This window comes from Salvelinus fontinalis, chromosome 33 (assembly GCF_029448725.1).
Source record: "Salvelinus fontinalis isolate EN_2023a chromosome 33, ASM2944872v1, whole genome shotgun sequence".
Taxonomy (NCBI): Eukaryota; Metazoa; Chordata; class Actinopteri; order Salmoniformes; family Salmonidae; genus Salvelinus; species Salvelinus fontinalis.
In genome coordinates, this window is record NC_074697.1 from 8,172,745 (window position 1) to 8,193,204 (window position 20,460).

Sequence of the window (20,460 nt, forward strand, 5' to 3'; positions counted from 1 at the left end):
AAATACTTAATTCCAAATACATTATTTCAAATACCCCTAGGACCAAACACCCCTAGGACCAAACACCCCTAGGACCAAACACCCCTAGAACCAAACACCCCTAGGACCAAACACCCCTAGGACCAAACATCCCTAGGACCAAACATCCCTAGGACCAAACACCCCTAGGACCAAACACCCCTAGGACCAAACACCCCTAGGACCAAACACCCCTAGGCCCAAACACCCCTAGGACCAAACATCCCTAGGACCAAACACCCCTAGGACCAAACACCCCTAGGCCCAAACACCCCTAGGCCCAAACACCCCTAGGACCAAACATCCCTAGGACCAAACATCCCTAGGACCAAACATCCCTAGGACCAAACACCCCTAAACAGCCCGAGGGCCAAACAGGACCAAACAGCCCTAGGACCAAACAGCCCTAGGACCAAACACCCCTAGGACCAAACACCCCTAGGACCCACCACACCCCCACAGCCTCACCTCCATGTTCTTGTAGAGGAAGACCTTGTCTCCGTAGACGACCGTGTAGAGTTTGGAGCGCAGGCCCCTCAGCTCCAGGTAGCCCTGCTGTTCAGGGGTCAGGGGTGAACCAGGGGTCAGTGAGGAGGGTGAGATCGATGAAGGAATCTCCCTGCTGCCCTCCTGGCGCCCCCTAGTGAAGTTCTGCAGAACTGACACCCACTCATTCCTCTCAACTACACACACACACACACACACACACACACACACACACACACACACACACACACACACACACACACACACACACACACAGAGGAAGAGTGATTTAGCATGTTGCAGTGTGATTTAGCACGAAGCAGTGTGATTTAGCACGCAGCAGTGTGATTTAGCACGTAGCAGTGTGATTTAGCACGTGGCAGTGTGATTTAGCACGCAGCAGTGTGATTTAGCACACAGCAGTGTGATTTAGCACGCAGCAGTGTGATTTAGCACGCAGCAGTGTAATTTAGCATGTAGCAGTGTAATTTAGCACGCAGCAGTGTGATTTAGCACGTAGCAGTGTGATTTAGCACATATCACTGTGATTTAGCACGTAGCAGTGTGATTTAGCACACAGCAGTGTGATTTAGCAAGCGGCAGTGTGATTTAGCACGCATCAGTGTGATTTAGCACGCAGCAGTGTGATTTAGCAAGTAGCAGTGTGATTTAGCACGCAGCAGTGTGATTTAGCACGTAGCAGTGTGATTTGGCACGCAGCAGTGATATTTGGCACGCAGCAGTGCGATTTAGCACGTAGCAGTGCAATTTAGCACGTAGCAGTGTGATTTAGCACGCATCAGTGTGATTTGGCACGCAGCAGTGATATTTGGCACGCAGCAGTGTGATTTAGCAAGCGGCAGTGTGATTTAGCACGCAGCAGTGTGATTTAGCACGCATCAGTGTGATTTAACACGCATCAGTGTGATTTAGCACGTAGCAGTGTGATTTAGCATGTAGCAGTGTGATTTAGCACGTAGCAGTGTGATTTAGCACGCAGCAGTGTGATTTAGCACGCAGCAGTGTAATTTAGCACGCAGCAGTGTGATTTAGCACGCAGCAGTGTAATTTAGCACGCAGCAGTGTGATTTAGCACGTAGCAGTGTGATTTAGCACGTAGCAGTGTGATTTAGCATGTAGCAGTGTGATTTAGCACGCAGCAGTGTGATTTAGCATGTAGCAGTGTGATTTAGCACGCAGCAGTGTGATTTAGCACGCAGCAGTGTGATTTAGCACGCAGCAGTGTGATTTAGCACGCAGCAGTGTGATTTAGCACGCAGCAGTGTGATTTAGCACGCAGCAGTGTGATTTAGCACGCAGCAGTGTGATTTAGCACGCAGCAGTGTGATGTGAACAGCTTGATGCTGATATCTGCATGATGGGCAGATGAGTTGCTGTGTCTACAGTTCTCATTGTCATTGTTTTTTTGTTTTTTTTATTATTATTTTTTTTTTTTGCCCATTTTCTCCCCAATTTTCGTGGTATCCAATTGCTAGTAATTACTACCTTGTCTCATCGCTACAACTCCCGTACGGGCTCGGGAGAGACGAAGGTCGAAAGCCATGCGTCCTCCGAAGCACAACCCAACCAGCCGTACTGCTTCTTAACACAGCGCGCCTCCAACCCGGAAGCCAGCCGCACCAATGTGTCGGAGGAAACACTGTGTACCTGGCCCCCTTGGTTGGCGCGCACTGCGCCCGGCCCGCCACAGGAGTCGCTGGAGCGCGATGAGACAAGGATATCCTACCGGCCAAACCCTCCCTACCCCGGACGACGCTATGCCAATTGTGCGTCGCCCCACGGACCTCCCGGTCGCGGCCGGCTGCGGCAGAGCCTGGGCGCGAACCCAGAGACTCTGGTGGCGCAGTTAGCACTGCGATGCAGTGCCCTAGACCACTGCGCCACCCGGGAGGCACTCATTGTCATTGTTGAGGGGTTGATTCGGGCCGGGTGGGAGTCGGGCTTACCATGTTGTGTTAAGAATAAAAATCAACTGTGAGTGTCGGTGCACCTTTTAGCCTACTAAGGCTCTCTCTCAGCAGCAGCAGCTGCAGACACTAGCAGTGCCAGGATTAAAAAATTGGCTGGGCCAGAGACATTTGTTGCCATGATGAAAGTATTTTTCTTATGAGTGAAATGTTTCAAATTGCGATAAGAATAGGTTGGAGTGGCCTCCCGAGTTGCACAGCGGTCTAAGGCACTGCTTCGCAGAGCTTGAGGCATCGCTACAGACCCGGGTTCGATCCCAGGCTGTGTCGCAGCCGTCCGTGACTGGGAGACCCAGGCGCACAATTGGCCCAGTGTCGTCCGGGTTAGGGGAGGATTTGGCTGGCCGGGATGTCCTTGTCCCATCGCGCTCTAGCGACTCCTGTGGCGGGCCGGGCACATGCAAGCTGACACGGTCTCCAGTTGTACAGTGTTTCCTCCGACACATTGGTGCGGCTGGCGTCCGGGTTAAGGAAGCAGTGTGTCAAGAAGCAGTGCAGGGCTTTCATTTACATTTACATTTAAGTCATTTAGCAGACGCTCTTATCCAGAGCGACTTACAAATTGGTGCATTCACCTTATGATATCCAGTGGAACAGTCACTTTACAATAGTGCATCTAAATCTTTTAAGGGGGGGGGGGGGGTTAGAAGGATTACTTTATCCTATCCTAGGTATTCCTTAAAGAGGTGGGGTTTCAGGTGTCTCCGGAAGGTGGTGATTGACTCCGCTGACCTGGCGTCGTGAGGGAGTTTGTTCCACCATTGGGGTGCCAGAGCAGCGAACAGTTTTGACTGGGCTGAGCGGGAACTGTACTTCCTCAGAGGTAGGGAGGCGAGCAGGCCAGAGGTGGATGAACGCAGTGCCCTTGTTTGGGTGTAGGGCCTGATCAGAGCCTGAAGGTACGGAGGTGCCGTTCCCCTCACAGCTCCGTAGGCAAGCACCATGGTCTTGTAGCGGATGCGAGCTTCAACTGGAAGCCAGTGGAGAGAGCGGAGGAGCGGGGTGACGTGAGAGAACTTGGGAAGGTTGAACACCAGACGGGCTGCGGCGTTCTGGATGAGTTGTAGGGGTTTAATGGCACAGGCAGGGAGCCCAGCCAACAGCGAGTTGCAGTAATCCAGACGGGAGATGACAAGTGCCTGGATTAGGACCTGCGCCGCTTCCTGTGTGAGGCAGGGTCGTACTCTGCGAATGTTGTAGAGCATGAACCTACAGGAACCTACAGTTTATTTCTAGGCTTTCCTAAAACACAGGGCTTTTAACAGATTATTCAAATGGCTGTTTGACAGAAAATCTAGTTTATTTCTAGTTTATTTATTCAAGGTTCCCTTTGTTATTTCATTTCAAAATAAAACACTTGATTGTATTTCAAATGCATGAATGACTCATATGCTGTGTAATTCGCCTACATGAATCACTGATTGATTGATTAAATTGAAGTTAGGTTAAAACAGATAAAACAGGAAGCTCTGTCACAGCTCCATGGTGGATAGATTATATAAGGCTACTTACTACATGATCCAAGAGAAAAATACACACTTGATTTAGGCTATGTTATAATATGCTAAATGTTTCAGATCAGTGATAGATTAACACTTGATTTAGGCTACATTATAGCATGCTAAATGTTTCAGATCAGTGATAGATTAACACTTGATTTAGGCTACATTATAGCATGCTAAATGTTTCAGATCAGTGATAGATTAACACTTGATTTAGGCTATGTTATAGCATGCTAAATGTTTCAGATCAGTGATAGATTAACACTTGATTTAGGCTACGTTATAGCATGCTAAATGTTTCAGATCAGTGATAGATTAACACTTGATTTAGGCTATGTTATAGCATGCTAAATGTTTCAGATCAGTGATAGATGAACACTTGATTTAGGCTCCGTTATAGCATGCTAAATGTTTCAGATCAGTGATAGGTTAGCTATACCACCACTTATTTTCCCAGCCAGAGATCAATTAACCAAATTTACAGACGGAGATTCAGTGAAACCAAAATCCCATTGATTGATGATCAGACACAGTCACAGGCTGTGAGTGAAGAGCATGATCCACGTGTTAACCTACTGTACCTGGCATGCTAGGAAAGTGTTCTGATCAGCTAATATATGAGCTAACTACAATAACTAGGATCGTTAGCACTCACCTCAACTTAGCTAACATTTCCCCAACCTACATGTTGTCAAATATCCGATTCAGACCTTGATTGATTTATGAAGACGAGTCCCCCCACACGTGTCTCAATGAAAACGGTGCTGAAATGATCCTCTAGTTGACCATTGCTTTAATTATTATAAGGGTTGATATGATTTGGTGAGTTTCACTAAGCAACATTTTGATACATTCCAATATTTTCGTAATTGATCATAACTAGGGTGAGTTTTCCTCCTAAAACCAGGGTTGCCACCCGCCTCTGCCACATTGTTCTCAACACCAGTTAGACTTACACACAGTATAATACTTCCTATTATCTGGCTAGTATAAGAAGAGAAGAGTGAGGGACCAAGTCCCTGTGTATTAAACCATGACTCAAAACATGTTGCTGTGGGGCCTCCCGGGTGCCGCAGTGGTCTAGGGCACTGCATCGCAGCACTAGACCCAGAGACTGGGTTCGCGCCCAGTCTCTGTCGCAGCCGGCTGCGACCGGGGGTCCATGGGGCCTAGCTCATCTGGGTTAGGGAGGGTTTGGCCGGTAGGGATATCGTTGTCTCATCGCGCACCAGCGACTCCTGTGGCGGGCGCAGTGCGCCCTAACCAAGGTCGCCAGGTGCACAGTGTTTCCTCCGACACATTGGTGCAGCTGGCTTCCGGGTTGGATACGCGCTGTGTTAAAGAAGCAGTGCGGCTTGGTTGGGTTGGGCTTCGGAGGACGCATGGCTTTCGACCTTCGTCTCTCCCGAGCCCGTACGGGAGTTGTAGCGATGAGACAAGAGAGTAATTACTAACAATTGGAAACCACGAAATTGGGGAGAAAGGGGGGTAAAAAAACAACAACAAAAAAACATGTTGCTGTGTTTACTTGGGGTCAAGGTTTCTGGTCTGACAACCAGAGAAGAGCAACAAAGGATGTACACACACACACACACACACACACACACTCACAGTCGCTCTCGGCTCTGAAGAGAAAGGTCCGGTTGGTTGTGACCACCTCAAACTTCTGCTCCCCCACGTTGGTCACCCCCGTAATGGCAGCCGTTGGTATGATCCTCTTAGAGTATACCTCCTGCAACACAACACACCATGACTCATACGATCGTTGTCACACACACAACACAGACAATCAATAGAGAAACCACATCTCTGAGAAATACTAATGGGGGACATCATGACCTAGTTAATGTATAGACTAACAGGACTGTGTAGACGGCTGATGGCTACCGCACCTTGTCGTTGTCAAAGTATCTCAGGTAGTCAACATCCAGCTTCACCCATCTCCTCTGGTAGTACAGAGACCTGCACACACATACACACAGTTAGGGAGGTCGTATTCTCTGTGTGTGTGTGTGTGTGTGTGTGTGTGTGTGTGTGTGTGTGTGTGTGTGTGTGTGTGTGTGTGTGTGTGTGTGTGTGTGTGTGTGTGTGTGTGTGTGTGTGTGTGTGTGTGTGTGTGTGTGTGTGTGTGTGTGTGTGTGTGTGTGTGTGTGTGTGTGTGTGAGACGTACCCCTGCGGTGGGTTCTTATCCAGCCAGCCCATCTTTAGAACAGGGCAGGGTTCAGGGGAGGGGCCATCTCTAGGGGGCTGGGCTAGGACCCTGCCTGTCACCGGCAGGTAGACACTCTCCTGTAGTGTACTCAGACCATAGTCCTGCCATGAGCTCCGACTGAGAGAAAGAAAGAGAGTGAAAGTGAGAGAGAGATAGTGTTATTCCCTTTCTCTACAGGAACAATGATGTCACCAGGGGTCAGGGGAGACTAACCGGTTGCTGATTGGCTCGTTGTCATCGTCCAATAGTTCATCGTCGCTGCAGAGAGAGCTGTACCGCCCCTTCCCCCACCCCGGCACCGGCAGGAACATATCCTATTGGACAACACAGCCGTCGCTGACACATAGCAACACAATAACATTACATGAGTCTAGACACATACTCAGAGGACACACACACTATCTTACCCTGTCTGCCATGTTCACAGACTGGGGTTTGGGGTAAACTTGGTCTGGATCCTCAGAGTCATCTGAACTGTCACCAAAATCTGACCCTGAGGGAGAGAGAGAGAGAGAGACATTTTTTTAAAACAATTCAAAATCTGACCCTGAGAGGGAGAGAGACATTTTTTTTTAAACAATTCAAAATCTGACCCTGAGAGGGAGAGAGACATTTTTTTTTAAACAATTCAAAATCTGACCCTGAGAGGGAGAGAGAGAGAGAGACATTTTTTTTTAAAACAATTCCAAATCTGACCCTGAGAGGGAGAGAGAGAGACATTTTTAAAAAATAGGTAACTTCCGAGCTACAGCCACAGCCCTTAATACAGTACAGTAGAGGACAGGTTGAATACAGTACAGTAGAGGACAGGTTTAATACAGTACAGTAGAGGACAGGTTTAATACAGTACAGTAGAGGACAGGTGTAACACAGTACAGTAGAGGACAGGTTGAATACAGTACAGTAGAGGACAGGTTTAATACAGTACAGTACAGGACAGGTTTAATACAGTACAGTACAGGACAGGTTTAACACAGTACAGTAGAGGACAGGTTTAATACAGTACAGGACAGGTTTAATACAGTACAGGACAGGTTTAATACAGTACAGGACAGGTTTAATACAGTACAGGACAGGTTTAATACAGTACAGTAGAGGACAGGCGTAATACAGTACAGTAGAGGACAGGTGTAATACAGTACAGTAGAGGACAGGTGTAATACAGTACAGTAGAGGACAGGTTTAATACAGTACAGTAGAGGACAGGTTTAATACAGTACAGTAGAGGACAGGTTTAATACAGTACAGTAGAGGACAGGTGTGATACAGTACAGTAGAGGACAGGTTTAATACAGTACAGTAGAGGACAGGTTTAATACAGTACAGTAGAGGACAGGTGTGATACAGTACAATAGAGGACAGGTTTAATACAGTACAGGACAGGTTTAACACAGTACAGTAGAGGACAGGTGTAATACAGTACAGTAGAGGACAGGTTTAATACAGTACAGTAGAGGACAGGTTTAATACAGTACAGTAGAGGACAGGTTTAATACAGTACAGTAGAGGACAGGTTTAATACCGTACAGTAGAGGACAGGTTTAATACAGTACAGGACAGGTTTAATACAGTACAGTAGAGGACAGATTTAATACAGTGCAGTAGAGGACAGGTTTAATACAGTACAGTAGAGGACAGGTTTAATACAGTACAGTAGAGGACAGGTTTAATACAGTACAGGACAGGTTTAATACAGTACAGTAGAGGACAGGTTTAATACAGTACAGTAGAGACCAGGTGTAATACAGTACAGTAGAGGACAGGTTTAATACAGTACAGTAGAGGACAGGTTTAATACAGTACAGTAGAGGACAGGTGTGATACAGTACAGTAGAGGACAGGTTTAATACAGTACAGTAGAGGACAGGTTTAATACAGTACAGTAGAGGACAGGTGTGATACAGTACAGTAGAGGACAGGTTTAATACCGTACAGTAGAGGACAGGTTTAATACAATACAGTAGAGGACAGGTTTAATACAGTACAGTAGAGGACAGGTTTAATACAGTACAGGACAGGTTTAATACAGTACAGTAGAGGACAGGTTTAATACAGTACAGTAGAGGACAGGTTTAATACAGTACAGTAGAGGACAGGTTTAATACAGTACAGGACAGGTTTAATACAGTACAGTAGAGGACAGGTTTAATACAGTAGAGGACAGGTGTTATACAGTACAGTAGAGGACAGGTTTAATACAGTACAGTAGAGGACAGGTTTAATACAGTACAATAGAGGACAGGTTTAATACAGTACAGGACAGGTTTAATACAGTACAGTAGAGGACAGGTTTAATACAGTACAGTAGAGGACAGGTTTAATACAGTACAGTAGAGGACAGGTGTAATACAGTAGAGGACAGGTTTAATACAGTACAGTAGCGGACAGGTTTAATACAGTACAGTAGAGGACAGGTGTGATACAGTACAGTAGAGGACAGGTTTAATACAGTACAGGACAGGTTTAATACAGTACAGTAGAGGACAGGTGTGATACAGTAGAGGACAGGTTTAATACAGTACAGTAGAGGACAGGTGTGATACAGTACAGCAGAGGACAGGTTTAATACAGTACAGGACAGGTTTAATACAGTACAGTAGAGGACAGGTTTAATACAGTACAGTAGAGGACAGGTTTAATACAGTACAGTAGAGGACAGGTTTAATACAGGACAGGACAGGTTTAATACAGTACAGTAGAGGACAGGTGTGATACAGTAGAGGACAGGTTTAATACAGTACAGTAGAGGACAGGTGTGATACAGTACAGTAGAGGACAGGTTTAATACAGTACAGGACAGGTTTAATACAGTACAGTAGAGGACAGGTTTAATACAGTACAGTAGAGGACAGGTTTAATACAGTACAGTAGAGGACAGGTTTAATACAGGACAGGACAGGTTTAATACAGTACAGTAGAGGACAGGTGTGATACAGTAGAGGACAGGTTTAATACAGTACAGTAGAGGACAGGTGTGATACAGTACAGTAGAGGACAGGTTTAATACAGTACAGGACAGGTTTAATACAGTACAGTAGAGAACAGGTGTGATACAGTAGAGGACAGGTTTAATACAGTACAGTAGAGGACAGGTGTGATACAGTACAGCAGAGGACAGGTTTAATACAGTACAGGACAGGTTTAATACAGTACAGTAGAGGACAGGTGTGATACAGTACAGGACAGGTTTAATACAGTACAGTAGAGGACAGGTTTAATACAGTACAATAGAGGACAGGTTTAATACAGTACAGGACAGGTTTAATACAGTACAGTAGAGGACAGGTTTAATACAGTACAGTAGAGGACAGGTTTAATACAGTACAGTAGAGGACAGGTGTAATACAGTAGAGGACAGGTTTAATACAGTACAGTAGCGGACAGGTTTAATACAGTACAGTAGAGGACAGGTGTGATACAGTACAGTAGAGGACAGGTTTAATACAGTACAGGACAGGTTTAATACAGTACAGTAGAGGACAGGTGTGATACAGTAGAGGACAGGTTTAATACAGTACAGTAGAGGACAGGTGTGATACAGTACAGCAGAGGACAGGTTTAATACAGTACAGGACAGGTTTAATACAGTACAGTAGAGGACAGGTTTAATACAGTACAGTAGAGGACAGGTTTAATACAGTACAGTAGAGGACAGGTTTAATACAGGACAGGACAGGTTTAATACAGTACAGTAGAGGACAGGTGTGATACAGTAGAGGACAGGTTTAATACAGTACAGTAGAGGACAGGTGTGATACAGTACAGTAGAGGACAGGTTTAATACAGTACAGGACAGGTTTAATACATTACAGTAGAGGACAGGTTTAATACAGTACAGTAGAGGACAGGTTTAATACAGTACAGTAGAGGACAGGTTTAATACAGGACAGGACAGGTTTAATACAGTACAGTAGAGGACAGGTGTGATACAGTAGAGGACAGGTTTAATACAGTACAGTAGAGGACAGGTGTGATACAGTACAGTAGAGGACAGGTTTAATACAGTACAGGACAGGTTTAATACAGTACAGTAGAGGACAGGTGTGATACAGTAGAGGACAGGTTTAATACAGTACAGTAGAGGACAGGTGTGATACAGTACAGCAGAGGACAGGTTTAATACAGTACAGGACAGGTTTAATACAGTACAGTAGAGGACAGGTGTGATACAGTACAGGACAGGTTTAATACAGTACAGTAGAGGACAGGTTTAATACAGTACAGTAGAGGACAGGTTTAATATAGTACAGTAGAGGACAGGTTTAATACAGTACAGTAGAGGACAGGTTTAACACAGTACAGTAGAGGACAGGTTTAATACAGTACAGTAGAGGACAGGTTTAATACCGTACAGTAGAGGACAGGTGTGATACAGTACAGTAGAGGACAGGTGTAATACAGTACAGTAGAGGACATGTTTAATACAGTACAGTAGAGGACAGGTTTAATACAGTACAGGACAGGTTTAATACAGTACAGGACAGGTTTAATACAGTACAGTAGAGGACAGGTTTAACACAGTACAGTAGAGGACAGGTTTAATACAGTACAGGACAGGTTTAATACAGTACAGTAGAGGACAGGTTTAATACAGTACAGTAGAGGACAGGTTTAATACAGTACAGTAGAGGACAGGTTTAATACAGGACAGGACAGGTTTAATACAGTACAGTAGAGGACAGGTGTGATACAGTAGAGGACAGGTTTAATACAGTACAGTAGAGGACAGGTAAAATACAGTACAGTATAGGACAGGTTTAATACAGTACAGTAGAGGACAGGTTTAATACAGTACAGTAGAGGACAGGTTTAGCAGCCTTCGTGGTTTAAAGCGTCCATTTGAAGAAATAGATTCTGCAGTATGTGCTGTCTGACATCAAGACCACAGCTATATCAGTCTATTGCTCTAATTCCTAGTAGACAAAGTCAGAAACTACTTCCACATGTCAGCATAACTTTACCTAGATATTTTTTTATATTAGATAGGTCAAATTGAAGTTTTTGGTATTTGGTATTTATTAGGATCCCCATTAGCCATACTCTTCCTGGGGTCCACATGAAACATAACATAATATATAGTACAGAATAGTATTAGTCAAGGATGGAAATACATTTAAACCGTCACACATAGTCTACATATCAGCATAGACACACCATATCTAGATCTAATATATAAAACAGTGCAAATTACAATACTAAGATATATAAAATGGCTGCGTCTCTTCACAGTCCAGTCACCGAAGTCATAGACTGTTCCCACTGCTACCGCACGGCAAGGCGGTACCGGAGCGCCAAGTCTAGGACCAAAAGGCTCCTTAACAGCTTCCTCCCCCAAGCCGTAAGACTGCTGAACAATTAATCAAATGGCCCTCCCGGACTATTTACATTGACCCCCCCATTGTTTTTACACCCTGTTTATAACCTCATTACTGTTATGTACATTTGTTGTGTTACTTTTTGATAGATTTTTTATTCAGTAAATATTTTCTTAACTCTTTTTTTTTTTAACTGCATTGTTGGTTAAGGGCTTGTAAGTAATCATTTCACAGTAAGGTCTACAGCTGTTGGTTAAGGGCTTGTAAGTAATCATTTCACAGTAAGGTCTACAGCTGTTGGTTAAGGGCTTGTAAGTAATCATTTCACAGTAAGGTCTACACCTGTTGGTTAAGGGCTTGTAAGTAATCATTTCACAGTAAGGTCTACACCTGTTGGTTAAGGGCTTGTAAGTAATCATTTCACAGTAAGGTCTACACCTGTTGGTTAAGGGCTTGTAAGTAATCATTTCACAGTAAGGTCTACACCTGTTGGTTAAGGGCTTGTAAGTAATCATTTCACAGTAAGGTCTACACCTGTTGGTTAAGGGCTTGTAAGTAATCATTTCACAGTAAGGTCTACACCTGTTGGTTAAGGGCTTGTAAGTAATCATTTCACAGTAAGGTCTACACCTGTTGGTTAAGGGCTTGTAAGTAATCATTTCACAGTAAGGTCTACACCTGTTGGTTAAGGGCTTGTAAGTAATCATTTCACAGTAAGGTCTACACCTGTTGGTTAAGGGCTTGTAAGTAATCATTTCACAGTAAGGTCTACACCTGTTGGTTAAGGGCTTGTAAGTAATCATTTCACAGTAAGGTCTACACCTGTTGGTTAAGGGCTTGTAAGTAATCATTTCACAGTAAGGTCTACACCTGTTGGTTAAGGGCTTGTAAGTAATCATTTCACAGTAAGGTCTACACCTGTTGGTTAAGGGCTTGTAAGTAATCATTTCACAGTAAGGTCTACACCTGTTGGTTAAGGGCTTGTAAGTAATCATTTCACAGTAAGGTCTACACCTGTTGGTTAAGGGCTTGTAAGTAATCATTTCACAGTAAGGTCTACACCTGTTGGTTAAGGGCTTGTAAGTAATCATTTCACAGTAAGGTCTACACCTGTTGGTTAAGGGCTTGTAAGTAATCATTTCACAGTAAGGTCTACACCTGTTGGTTAAGGGCTTGTAAGTAATCATTTCACAGTAAGGTCTACACCTGTTGGTTAAGGGCTTGTAAGTAATCATTTCACAGTAAGGTCTACACCTGTTGGTTAAGGGCTTGTAAGTAATCATTTCACAGTAAGGTCTACACCTGTTGGTTAAGGGCTTGTAAGTAATCATTTCACAGTAAGGTCTACACCTGTTGGTTAAGGGCTTGTAAGTAATCATTTCACAGTAAGGTCTACACCTGTTGGTTAAGGGCTTGTAAGTAATCATTTCACAGTAAGGTCTACACCTGTTGGTTAAGGGCTTGTAAGTAATCATTTCACAGTAAGGTCTACACCTGTTGGTTAAGGGCTTGTAAGTAATCATTTCACAGTAAGGTCTACACCTGTTGGTTAAGGGCTTGTAAGTAATCATTTCACAGTAAGGTCTACACCTGTTGGTTAAGGGCTTGTAAGTAATCATTTCACAGTAAGGTCTACACCTGTTGGTTAAGGGCTTGTAAGTAATCATTTCACAGTAAGGTCTACACCTGTTGGTTAAGGGCTTGTAAGTAATCATTTCACAGTAAGGTCTACACCTGTTGGTTAAGGGCTTGTAAGTAATCATTTCACAGTAAGGTCTACACCTGTTGGTTAAGGGCTTGTAAGTAATCATTTCACAGTAAGGTCTACACCTGTTGGTTAAGGGCTTGTAAGTAATCATTTCACAGTAAGGTCTACACCTGTTGGTTAAGGGCTTGTAAGTAATCATTTCACAGTAAGGTCTACACCTGTTGGTTAAGGGCTTGTAAGTAATCATTTCACAGTAAGGTCTACACCTGTTGGTTAAGGGCTTGTAAGTAATCATTTCACAGTAAGGTCTACACCTGTTGGTTAAGGGCTTGTAAGTAATCATTTCACAGTAAGGTCTACACCTGTTGGTTAAGGGCTTGTAAGTAATCATTTCACAGTAAGGTCTACACCTGTTGGTTAAGGGCTTGTAAGTAATCATTTCACAGTAAGGTCTACACCTGTTGGTTAAGGGCTTGTAAGTAATCATTTCACAGTAAGGTCTACACCTGTTGGTTAAGGGCTTGTAAGTAATCATTTCACAGTAAGGTCTACACCTGTTGGTTAAGGGCTTGTAAGTAATCATTTCACAGTAAGGTCTACACCTGTTGGTTAAGGGCTTGTAAGTAATCATTTCACAGTAAGGTCTACACCTGTTGGTTAAGGGCTTGTAAGTAATCATTTCACAGTAAGGTCTACACCTGTTGGTTAAGGGCTTGTAAGTAATCATTTCACAGTAAGGTCTACACCTGTTGGTTAAGGGCTTGTAAGTAATCATTTCACAGTAAGGTCTACACCTGTTGGTTAAGGGCTTGTAAGTAATCATTTCACAGTAAGGTCTACACCTGTTGGTTAAGGGCTTGTAAGTAATCATTTCACAGTAAGGTCTACACCTGTTGGTTAAGGGCTTGTAAGTAATCATTTCACAGTAAGGTCTACACCTGTTGGTTAAGGGCTTGTAAGTAATCATTTCACAGTAAGGTCTACACCTGTTGGTTAAGGGCTTGTAAGTAATCATTTCACAGTAAGGTCTACACCTGTTGGTTAAGGGCTTGTAAGTAATCATTTCACAGTAAGGTCTACACCTGTTGGTTAAGGGCTTGTAAGTAATCATTTCACAGTAAGGTCTACACCTGTTGGTTAAGGGCTTGTAAGTAATCATTTCACAGTAAGGTCTACACCTGTTGGTTAAGGGCTTGTAAGTAATCATTTCACAGTAAGGTCTACACCTGTTGTATTTGGTGCATGTGACAAATACAATTAGACTTCATTTGATTTTGTGCCGTAAGGTGTTCTTTTATCTGTTTTTAAACTGGTTTTAATGCTAGCTTGAGTTCCCTGGGGTAGCAGAGAGCTCCATGTAGTCATGGCTCTATTTAATTCTGTGCATTTCCCAGCCTCTGTTCTGGCCCTGGGGACTGTGAAGAGAACTCTGGTTGCATGTCTTGTGTTGTACTGACTGAGTGTCAAACTGATTGAACAGACAGTTCCCTTCAACACATCAACACCTCGCACAAAGACCAATAGTGATGCAGTCAATCTCTCCTCCACTTTGAGCCAGGAAAGGCAGACATGGACGTTACTGACACTTTGCCTCCGTGTAGATCTAAGTGCGATACGTGTTGCTTTGTTCTCGACCAACGGCAATTTACCCATGTCCTTCTTTGCCGGACATGACCTCACAGCTGGGCAGAGTAGTCCAGATGTGACCAAACTAGAACCTGTAGGACCTGTCTGGTCGATGAAGGTGTCAAGAAGGCAGAGAAACGCCCTATTGTGGACAGACCTCTTCCCATTTTAGCAACCATTGAGTCTATATGGTTTGACCGTGAAAGCTTGCTCTCTAGTGTTACACACAGAAATGTAGTTTCCTCAACTTGCTCAATAGCCACATTATTAACTAATAGATCTAAACGAGGTTTAGCGAGTGACTTGTCACAAACAATTATGTTTTTAGATTGAGATATTTAACACCAGCCTATTGCTGGTTACCCATTCTAGAACTGACTGGAGCTCTATGTTAAACCTGTTGCTAGTTACCCATTCTAGAACTGACTGGAGCTCTATGTTAAACCTGTTGTTAGTTACCCATTCTAGAACTGACTGGAGCTCTATGTTAAACCTGTTGCTAGTTACCCATTCTAGAACTGACTGGAGCTCTATGTTAAACCTGTTGCTAGTTACCCATTCTAGAACTGACTGGAGCTCTATGTTAAACCTGTTGCTAGTTACCCATTCTAGAACTGACTGGAGCTCTATGTTAAACCTGTTGCTAGTTACCCATTCTAGAACTGACTGGAGCTCTATGTTAAACCTGTTGCTAGTTACCCATTCTAGAACTGACTGGAGCTCTATGTTAAGGTTGTCAGTTATTTATTTAACTGTTGCAGCTGACGTGTATACCGCTGAGTCCTCAGCGTGCATAGACACATAGGCTTTATTCAAGGTCAGTGGAAGGTCATTTGTAAAAACACAAAACAATAATGGCCCTAGCCGGCTGCCCTGCGGTACACCGTACTCAACAGAATTTGCATAAGAGAGGCCTCCATTAACAAAACCCTCGGTGTTCTATTAAATAAGTAACTCTCAATACATAATAAGGCAGAGGGTGCAAATCCATAACACATAAGTTTTTTCAGAAATAGGTTATGATCAATGACATCAAAAGTTAAAACAGAGTGACATCCCAACATCAGCTGACCACTTTATTAACAACAAAGCAATAGAAAAACATGTAGAAGAGAGGGGGAGGAGTTAGTATTTTGCAGGGTTAAGGGTTAGGGGTGAAGAGGGGGAGGAGTTAAAGGTTAAGGGTGAAGAGGTGGGTTAAATCAGGGAGAGGTGAGGTCAGGGAGTTAGGGGTGTGGTTAAGGATGGATGGGAGGGGTTTAGTATGCTCACTGATTTCAGGCGGTGGCTGGGGGACTCTTCTCATGGGCAGAGCAGGCTGCGTGTTGACTGGTGTGTTGTGTACCCTGGTCCGAGGCGGGGGGGGTGGAGTTCGCTCTGTGTGCGGCTCATCGACTGGAGCATCGCTGGAGAGAGGAACGACAGAGGAAGGGAGAGAGGCCCAATGTTACCGTTGTCACCAGGGCCTGGTAGAAGACTGAAAACAGCCATGAGAGAGTCTATCAATCTCCTCTCTCTCTCTCTAGGTGTGTGCTATGTGCTATGTGTGCTCTCCTCTCTCCATAGCATGTCCAAACCTGCCTCTAGGAGGCCAGTGAGAGACATACTATCCCTCTAAACATCACATACCTCTACATTATACACACACGCCCGCCCGCGCGTGCACGCACACACACACACACGGTCAGTTCCTCTCACTGAGGCTTGGAAGGGCAACTGGTTACCATAGCAGCCCAGACCTTTTGACACCCCTCATACTCCCCAAAATGATTCACTCCCTTGACTGGTTACCCAAACTCATTGCTCCGGGCCAACCGCTATGCCATGCCCACGGACGTTTCTTCTCCGCAATGAGTCTGGATATGAGTACCCCCCTCCCCCCCACCCCACCCCCGCCGATTTCCAGAATGTAAATGCATTCTATACCACCTGATTGGTCCCAGAAACCGATGATGACTTTGGTTTTGTACAACACCGCTCAGTTCGACGTCACCACAAACGACTTCAATGTCTCAGACTGAAGTCTGTAGCGAACGACAGACCCGAACGACCATCCATCTCTCCACCACATACAAATAAATCCACCACACTGAACAATGTGACATAAATAAAAGTCTACAAATGCATCCCCAGTCTTAATAGAAGACTGTGAGGTTAAATACTTTCAGCACGAGCTACCCATACACAGGCCCGGATAGTGTTGTGTAATGTTGTAACTGACAGTGTTCCCCTTTTCTCTTCCTGCTACCCCCCCCCCCCCCCCTTTCAGTCACACAGAGAGAGAACAAGAAGCAGTGCTTGACGTGGACTGAAATGTGTGTCTGCACTGTTGATATTTAGGTGCAGGAGTGTCACAATACGTTGAAGCTGATATTCTATAAGAGCTGCAGGAGTTCAAGCAGTAGAACATGTGAGGTGCCTGGTCTCAGCCCTGGTGAGCTCTCCCCAAGCACTGACAAGACGGACAGAGGGATTGATTCTGAGATGCCATACTGAACATCATTACATTTCACTGTTGAGAAATATGCATTGACTTCTCCCATGGCAGAGCCATACAGCAGGCTGCCAGGGCCCAGAGTGTGTACTGGGGGCTGCAGCAGAGCCCTACAGCAGGCTGCCAGGGCCCAGAGTGTATACTGGGGGCTGCAGGTGAGCCCTACAGCAGGCTGCCAGGGCCCAGAGTGTGTACCGGGGGCTGCAGCAGAGCCCTACAGCAGGCTGCCAGGGCCCAGAGTGTGTACTGGGGGCTGCAGGTGAGCACTCCTAGTCTCTAACAACACAGATAAAGAACATCACTGGTACACTGTGTCCCTCCCTGAGTCCCTGCTCTGGCACACTAGGCTCTGAGCCAGTATCCACGATGCATCTCAGAGTAGGATAGTTGATCTAGATTATGACAGATCCTAGATCATGCTCTGAGATGGTTTGTGGATACGGGCCATGGTCTTGCACACTAGGCTCTGCCTTGCCATGCTCTGGCCCTGGTGAGAGACTCACAGGATAATGTATCTGCCAAACAGCTCACAGGATAATGTATCTGCCAAACAGCTCACAGGATAATGTATCTGCCAAACAGCTCACAGGATAATGTATCTGCCAAACAGCTCACAGGATAATGTATCTGCCAAACAGCTCACAGGATAATGTATCTGCCAAACAGCTCTGGAAGCCTCAGTCTCAGTGGGGTGCTATTGTGTTTCTATGGCCCCAAAAGGACCTCATGCTCATGACAACAGCTACTATGACAACCGTCCAAATTAAAGGTTCCCCAAGTGAAATGTCCATCTTGTCGCTTGTGTGCAGGCCGTGTGTTTTTAACAGCACACACCCCACCCACTGGCTAACAGGGGTGATAATGTGAGGGTGTGCCATTCAGTGTGTGTGTGTGTGTGTGTGAGTGAGAGAGTCAGTGAGTTATTTAACATAAACAGGTCAAAATAAACATGATTTGAATAAAATGTATTTCAGAAGAACAGAACAGCATACTGAGTTGTCCTTATGTTAGGTCCTGATCTGGCTATGCTAAATGGCTGTGGGCTACACTAGTTCATTTAGCAGGTCCTGATCTGGCTATGCTAAATGGCTGTGGGCTACACTAGTTCATTTAGCAGGTCCTGATCTGGCTATGCCAAATGGCTGTGGGCTACACTAGTTCATTTAGCAGGTCCTGATCTGGCTATGCCAAATGGCTGTGGGCTACACTAGTTCACTTAGCAGACAAGATTTGCTTAGAATTCCATGACATTATTTTATATTATTTCATAGTATGAAGAATACAATTGAACATAGAATGAATAAAATACAAATGATATTTTCTCCAGATTATTTAAGGGAGTGCGCACATACGGCTATTCTGTGTTGAGCGGTTAACGAAACAGGTTCTCCTATATGCTCAATTTAGAGTTATTTATGTAACTTCAGTTGTGATACAAATGTTGGTCTATATGTTTTGATTTGAATACATTGTAAGGCTGAATGATGCAACTCTAATGATGAAAAAAGTCACATTAAAGGCATGAGCTCTTCATCAGGCTGTACACACTTCCATCAGTCTCTCATTCACAATTTGACAAGCACTTGATAATCCCTCGAATTACCCGGCTGCATCCCCTTTGTGTGGCCGTAATGCCCCCTAAAAAAGTCCATGGCATTTGCGGCCAGTGGCCGAATATAATAATTATAATTCCCTTCTCCCGGCTGCTTACCGAAGCACCTCTCACGCACATGGCTCTCAGTCACTTGATAGGGTCTTTCTTACAGGCTACAAGTGCAAGTGTCCCTTTTATCCAGCCAATAAAATGAATTGGCCTAAAATAAAAACTCACAAAAGCTCTGACGAAGGCCGTGAGGCCGATACGTAAGTTTATTAAATATCGGTGATACTATCAAGAGCAGTGTGCGGTTTCCTTTTTCCTTCATATCGGCCTAACGAATAGCAAAAGCACTGGCCTATGTCAATCTACTATTCCCCATGGTACAGAAATTGACCTATTCTATGTGAGAAATAAATATTCCAAACATAGTCTGAGACAGTGGTGGGATACGATAGATCCCAAATGAATACAACCACTAGATTTTAAAAAACTGTTTTCAGAAATGAGCCTGACGTAACAGATGAGAACATTTAGCTTAAAATGTTGATAAACTATTAGGCTATTTCTTAACATTATTAGCGCAGCTGTAACGATAATCCTCCTCCTCTTCATCAGATGAGGAGGAGCAGGGATTGAACCAAGGCGCAGCGGATTGTGAAGACATAATGATTTATTAAAGACAAGACGAAAACACGAACTTCACTATAAACTAACAAAATAACAAAACGAAAGTAGACAGTCCTGAACGACGAACTTACATACAACGTAAAGAACGAAATGAACAGGAACAGACTACATGAAATGAACAAACCGTATACAGTCCCGTATGGTGCAAACATTGACACGGACACAGGAGACAACCACCCACAAACAAACACTGTGAACCGCCTACCTAAATATGACTCTCAATTAGAGGAACGCCAAACACCTGCCTCCAATTGAGAGCCATACCAGGCAACCCTAAACCAACATAGAAACAGACAACATAGAATGCCCACCCAAACTCACGTCCTGACCAACTAACACACAAAACTAAACAGAAAACAGGTCAGGAACGTGACAGCAGCAATGCGCACATGGCAGTAGGCTGTAAGCGCTAATGTTCCATTAGCAGGAAAACACCATTCTCAAAAGTGACCACAAATGTGATTATGTATGTAATGCTTTTATTATAAAGGTACATTTTTATGGTGAAAATGATCTTCCCCAAAACTTGAAACTCACGCGCTGCTTATATATGCCAGTTATGCTCTACACTTGTTGTAAAGCGGATTAATGTGCTTCATTTTAAGAAGTTATTTGGCCACTTTAGTTGTGATACACACCGTATCAAAACATATAGGCCTATGAGCTGGGCTACATGGGGTGTGATACACACCGTATCAAAACATATAGGCCTATGGGCTGGGCTACATGGGGTGTGATACACACCGTATCAAAACATATAGGCCTATGGGCTGGGCTACATGGGGTGTGATACACACCGTATCAAAACATATAGGCCTATGGG

The 20,460-nt window shown here is 44.3% G+C and overlaps 1 protein-coding gene across 3 annotated transcripts in view; it reads right to left on the bottom strand.

Annotated features, from left to right (window-relative positions):
- Positions 1-20,460, bottom strand: part of LOC129831705 (arf-GAP with Rho-GAP domain, ANK repeat and PH domain-containing protein 1-like) — an 84,895-nt gene that overhangs the window by 45,831 nt on the left and 18,604 nt on the right. For all 3 annotated transcript variants that reach the window (XM_055895086.1, XM_055895084.1, XM_055895085.1), the window contains exons 3-9: positions 16,129-16,262; positions 6,615-6,700; positions 6,421-6,521; positions 6,166-6,324; positions 5,887-5,956; positions 5,606-5,726; positions 487-701 (exon numbers count right to left, since the gene is read on the bottom strand). In XM_055895086.1, the coding sequence (XP_055751061.1) occupies positions 487-701; positions 5,606-5,726; positions 5,887-5,956; positions 6,166-6,324; positions 6,421-6,521; positions 6,615-6,700; positions 16,129-16,262 (886 nt within the window). The remainder of the gene's footprint in view (positions 1-486; positions 702-5,605; positions 5,727-5,886; positions 5,957-6,165; positions 6,325-6,420; positions 6,522-6,614; positions 6,701-16,128; positions 16,263-20,460) is intronic.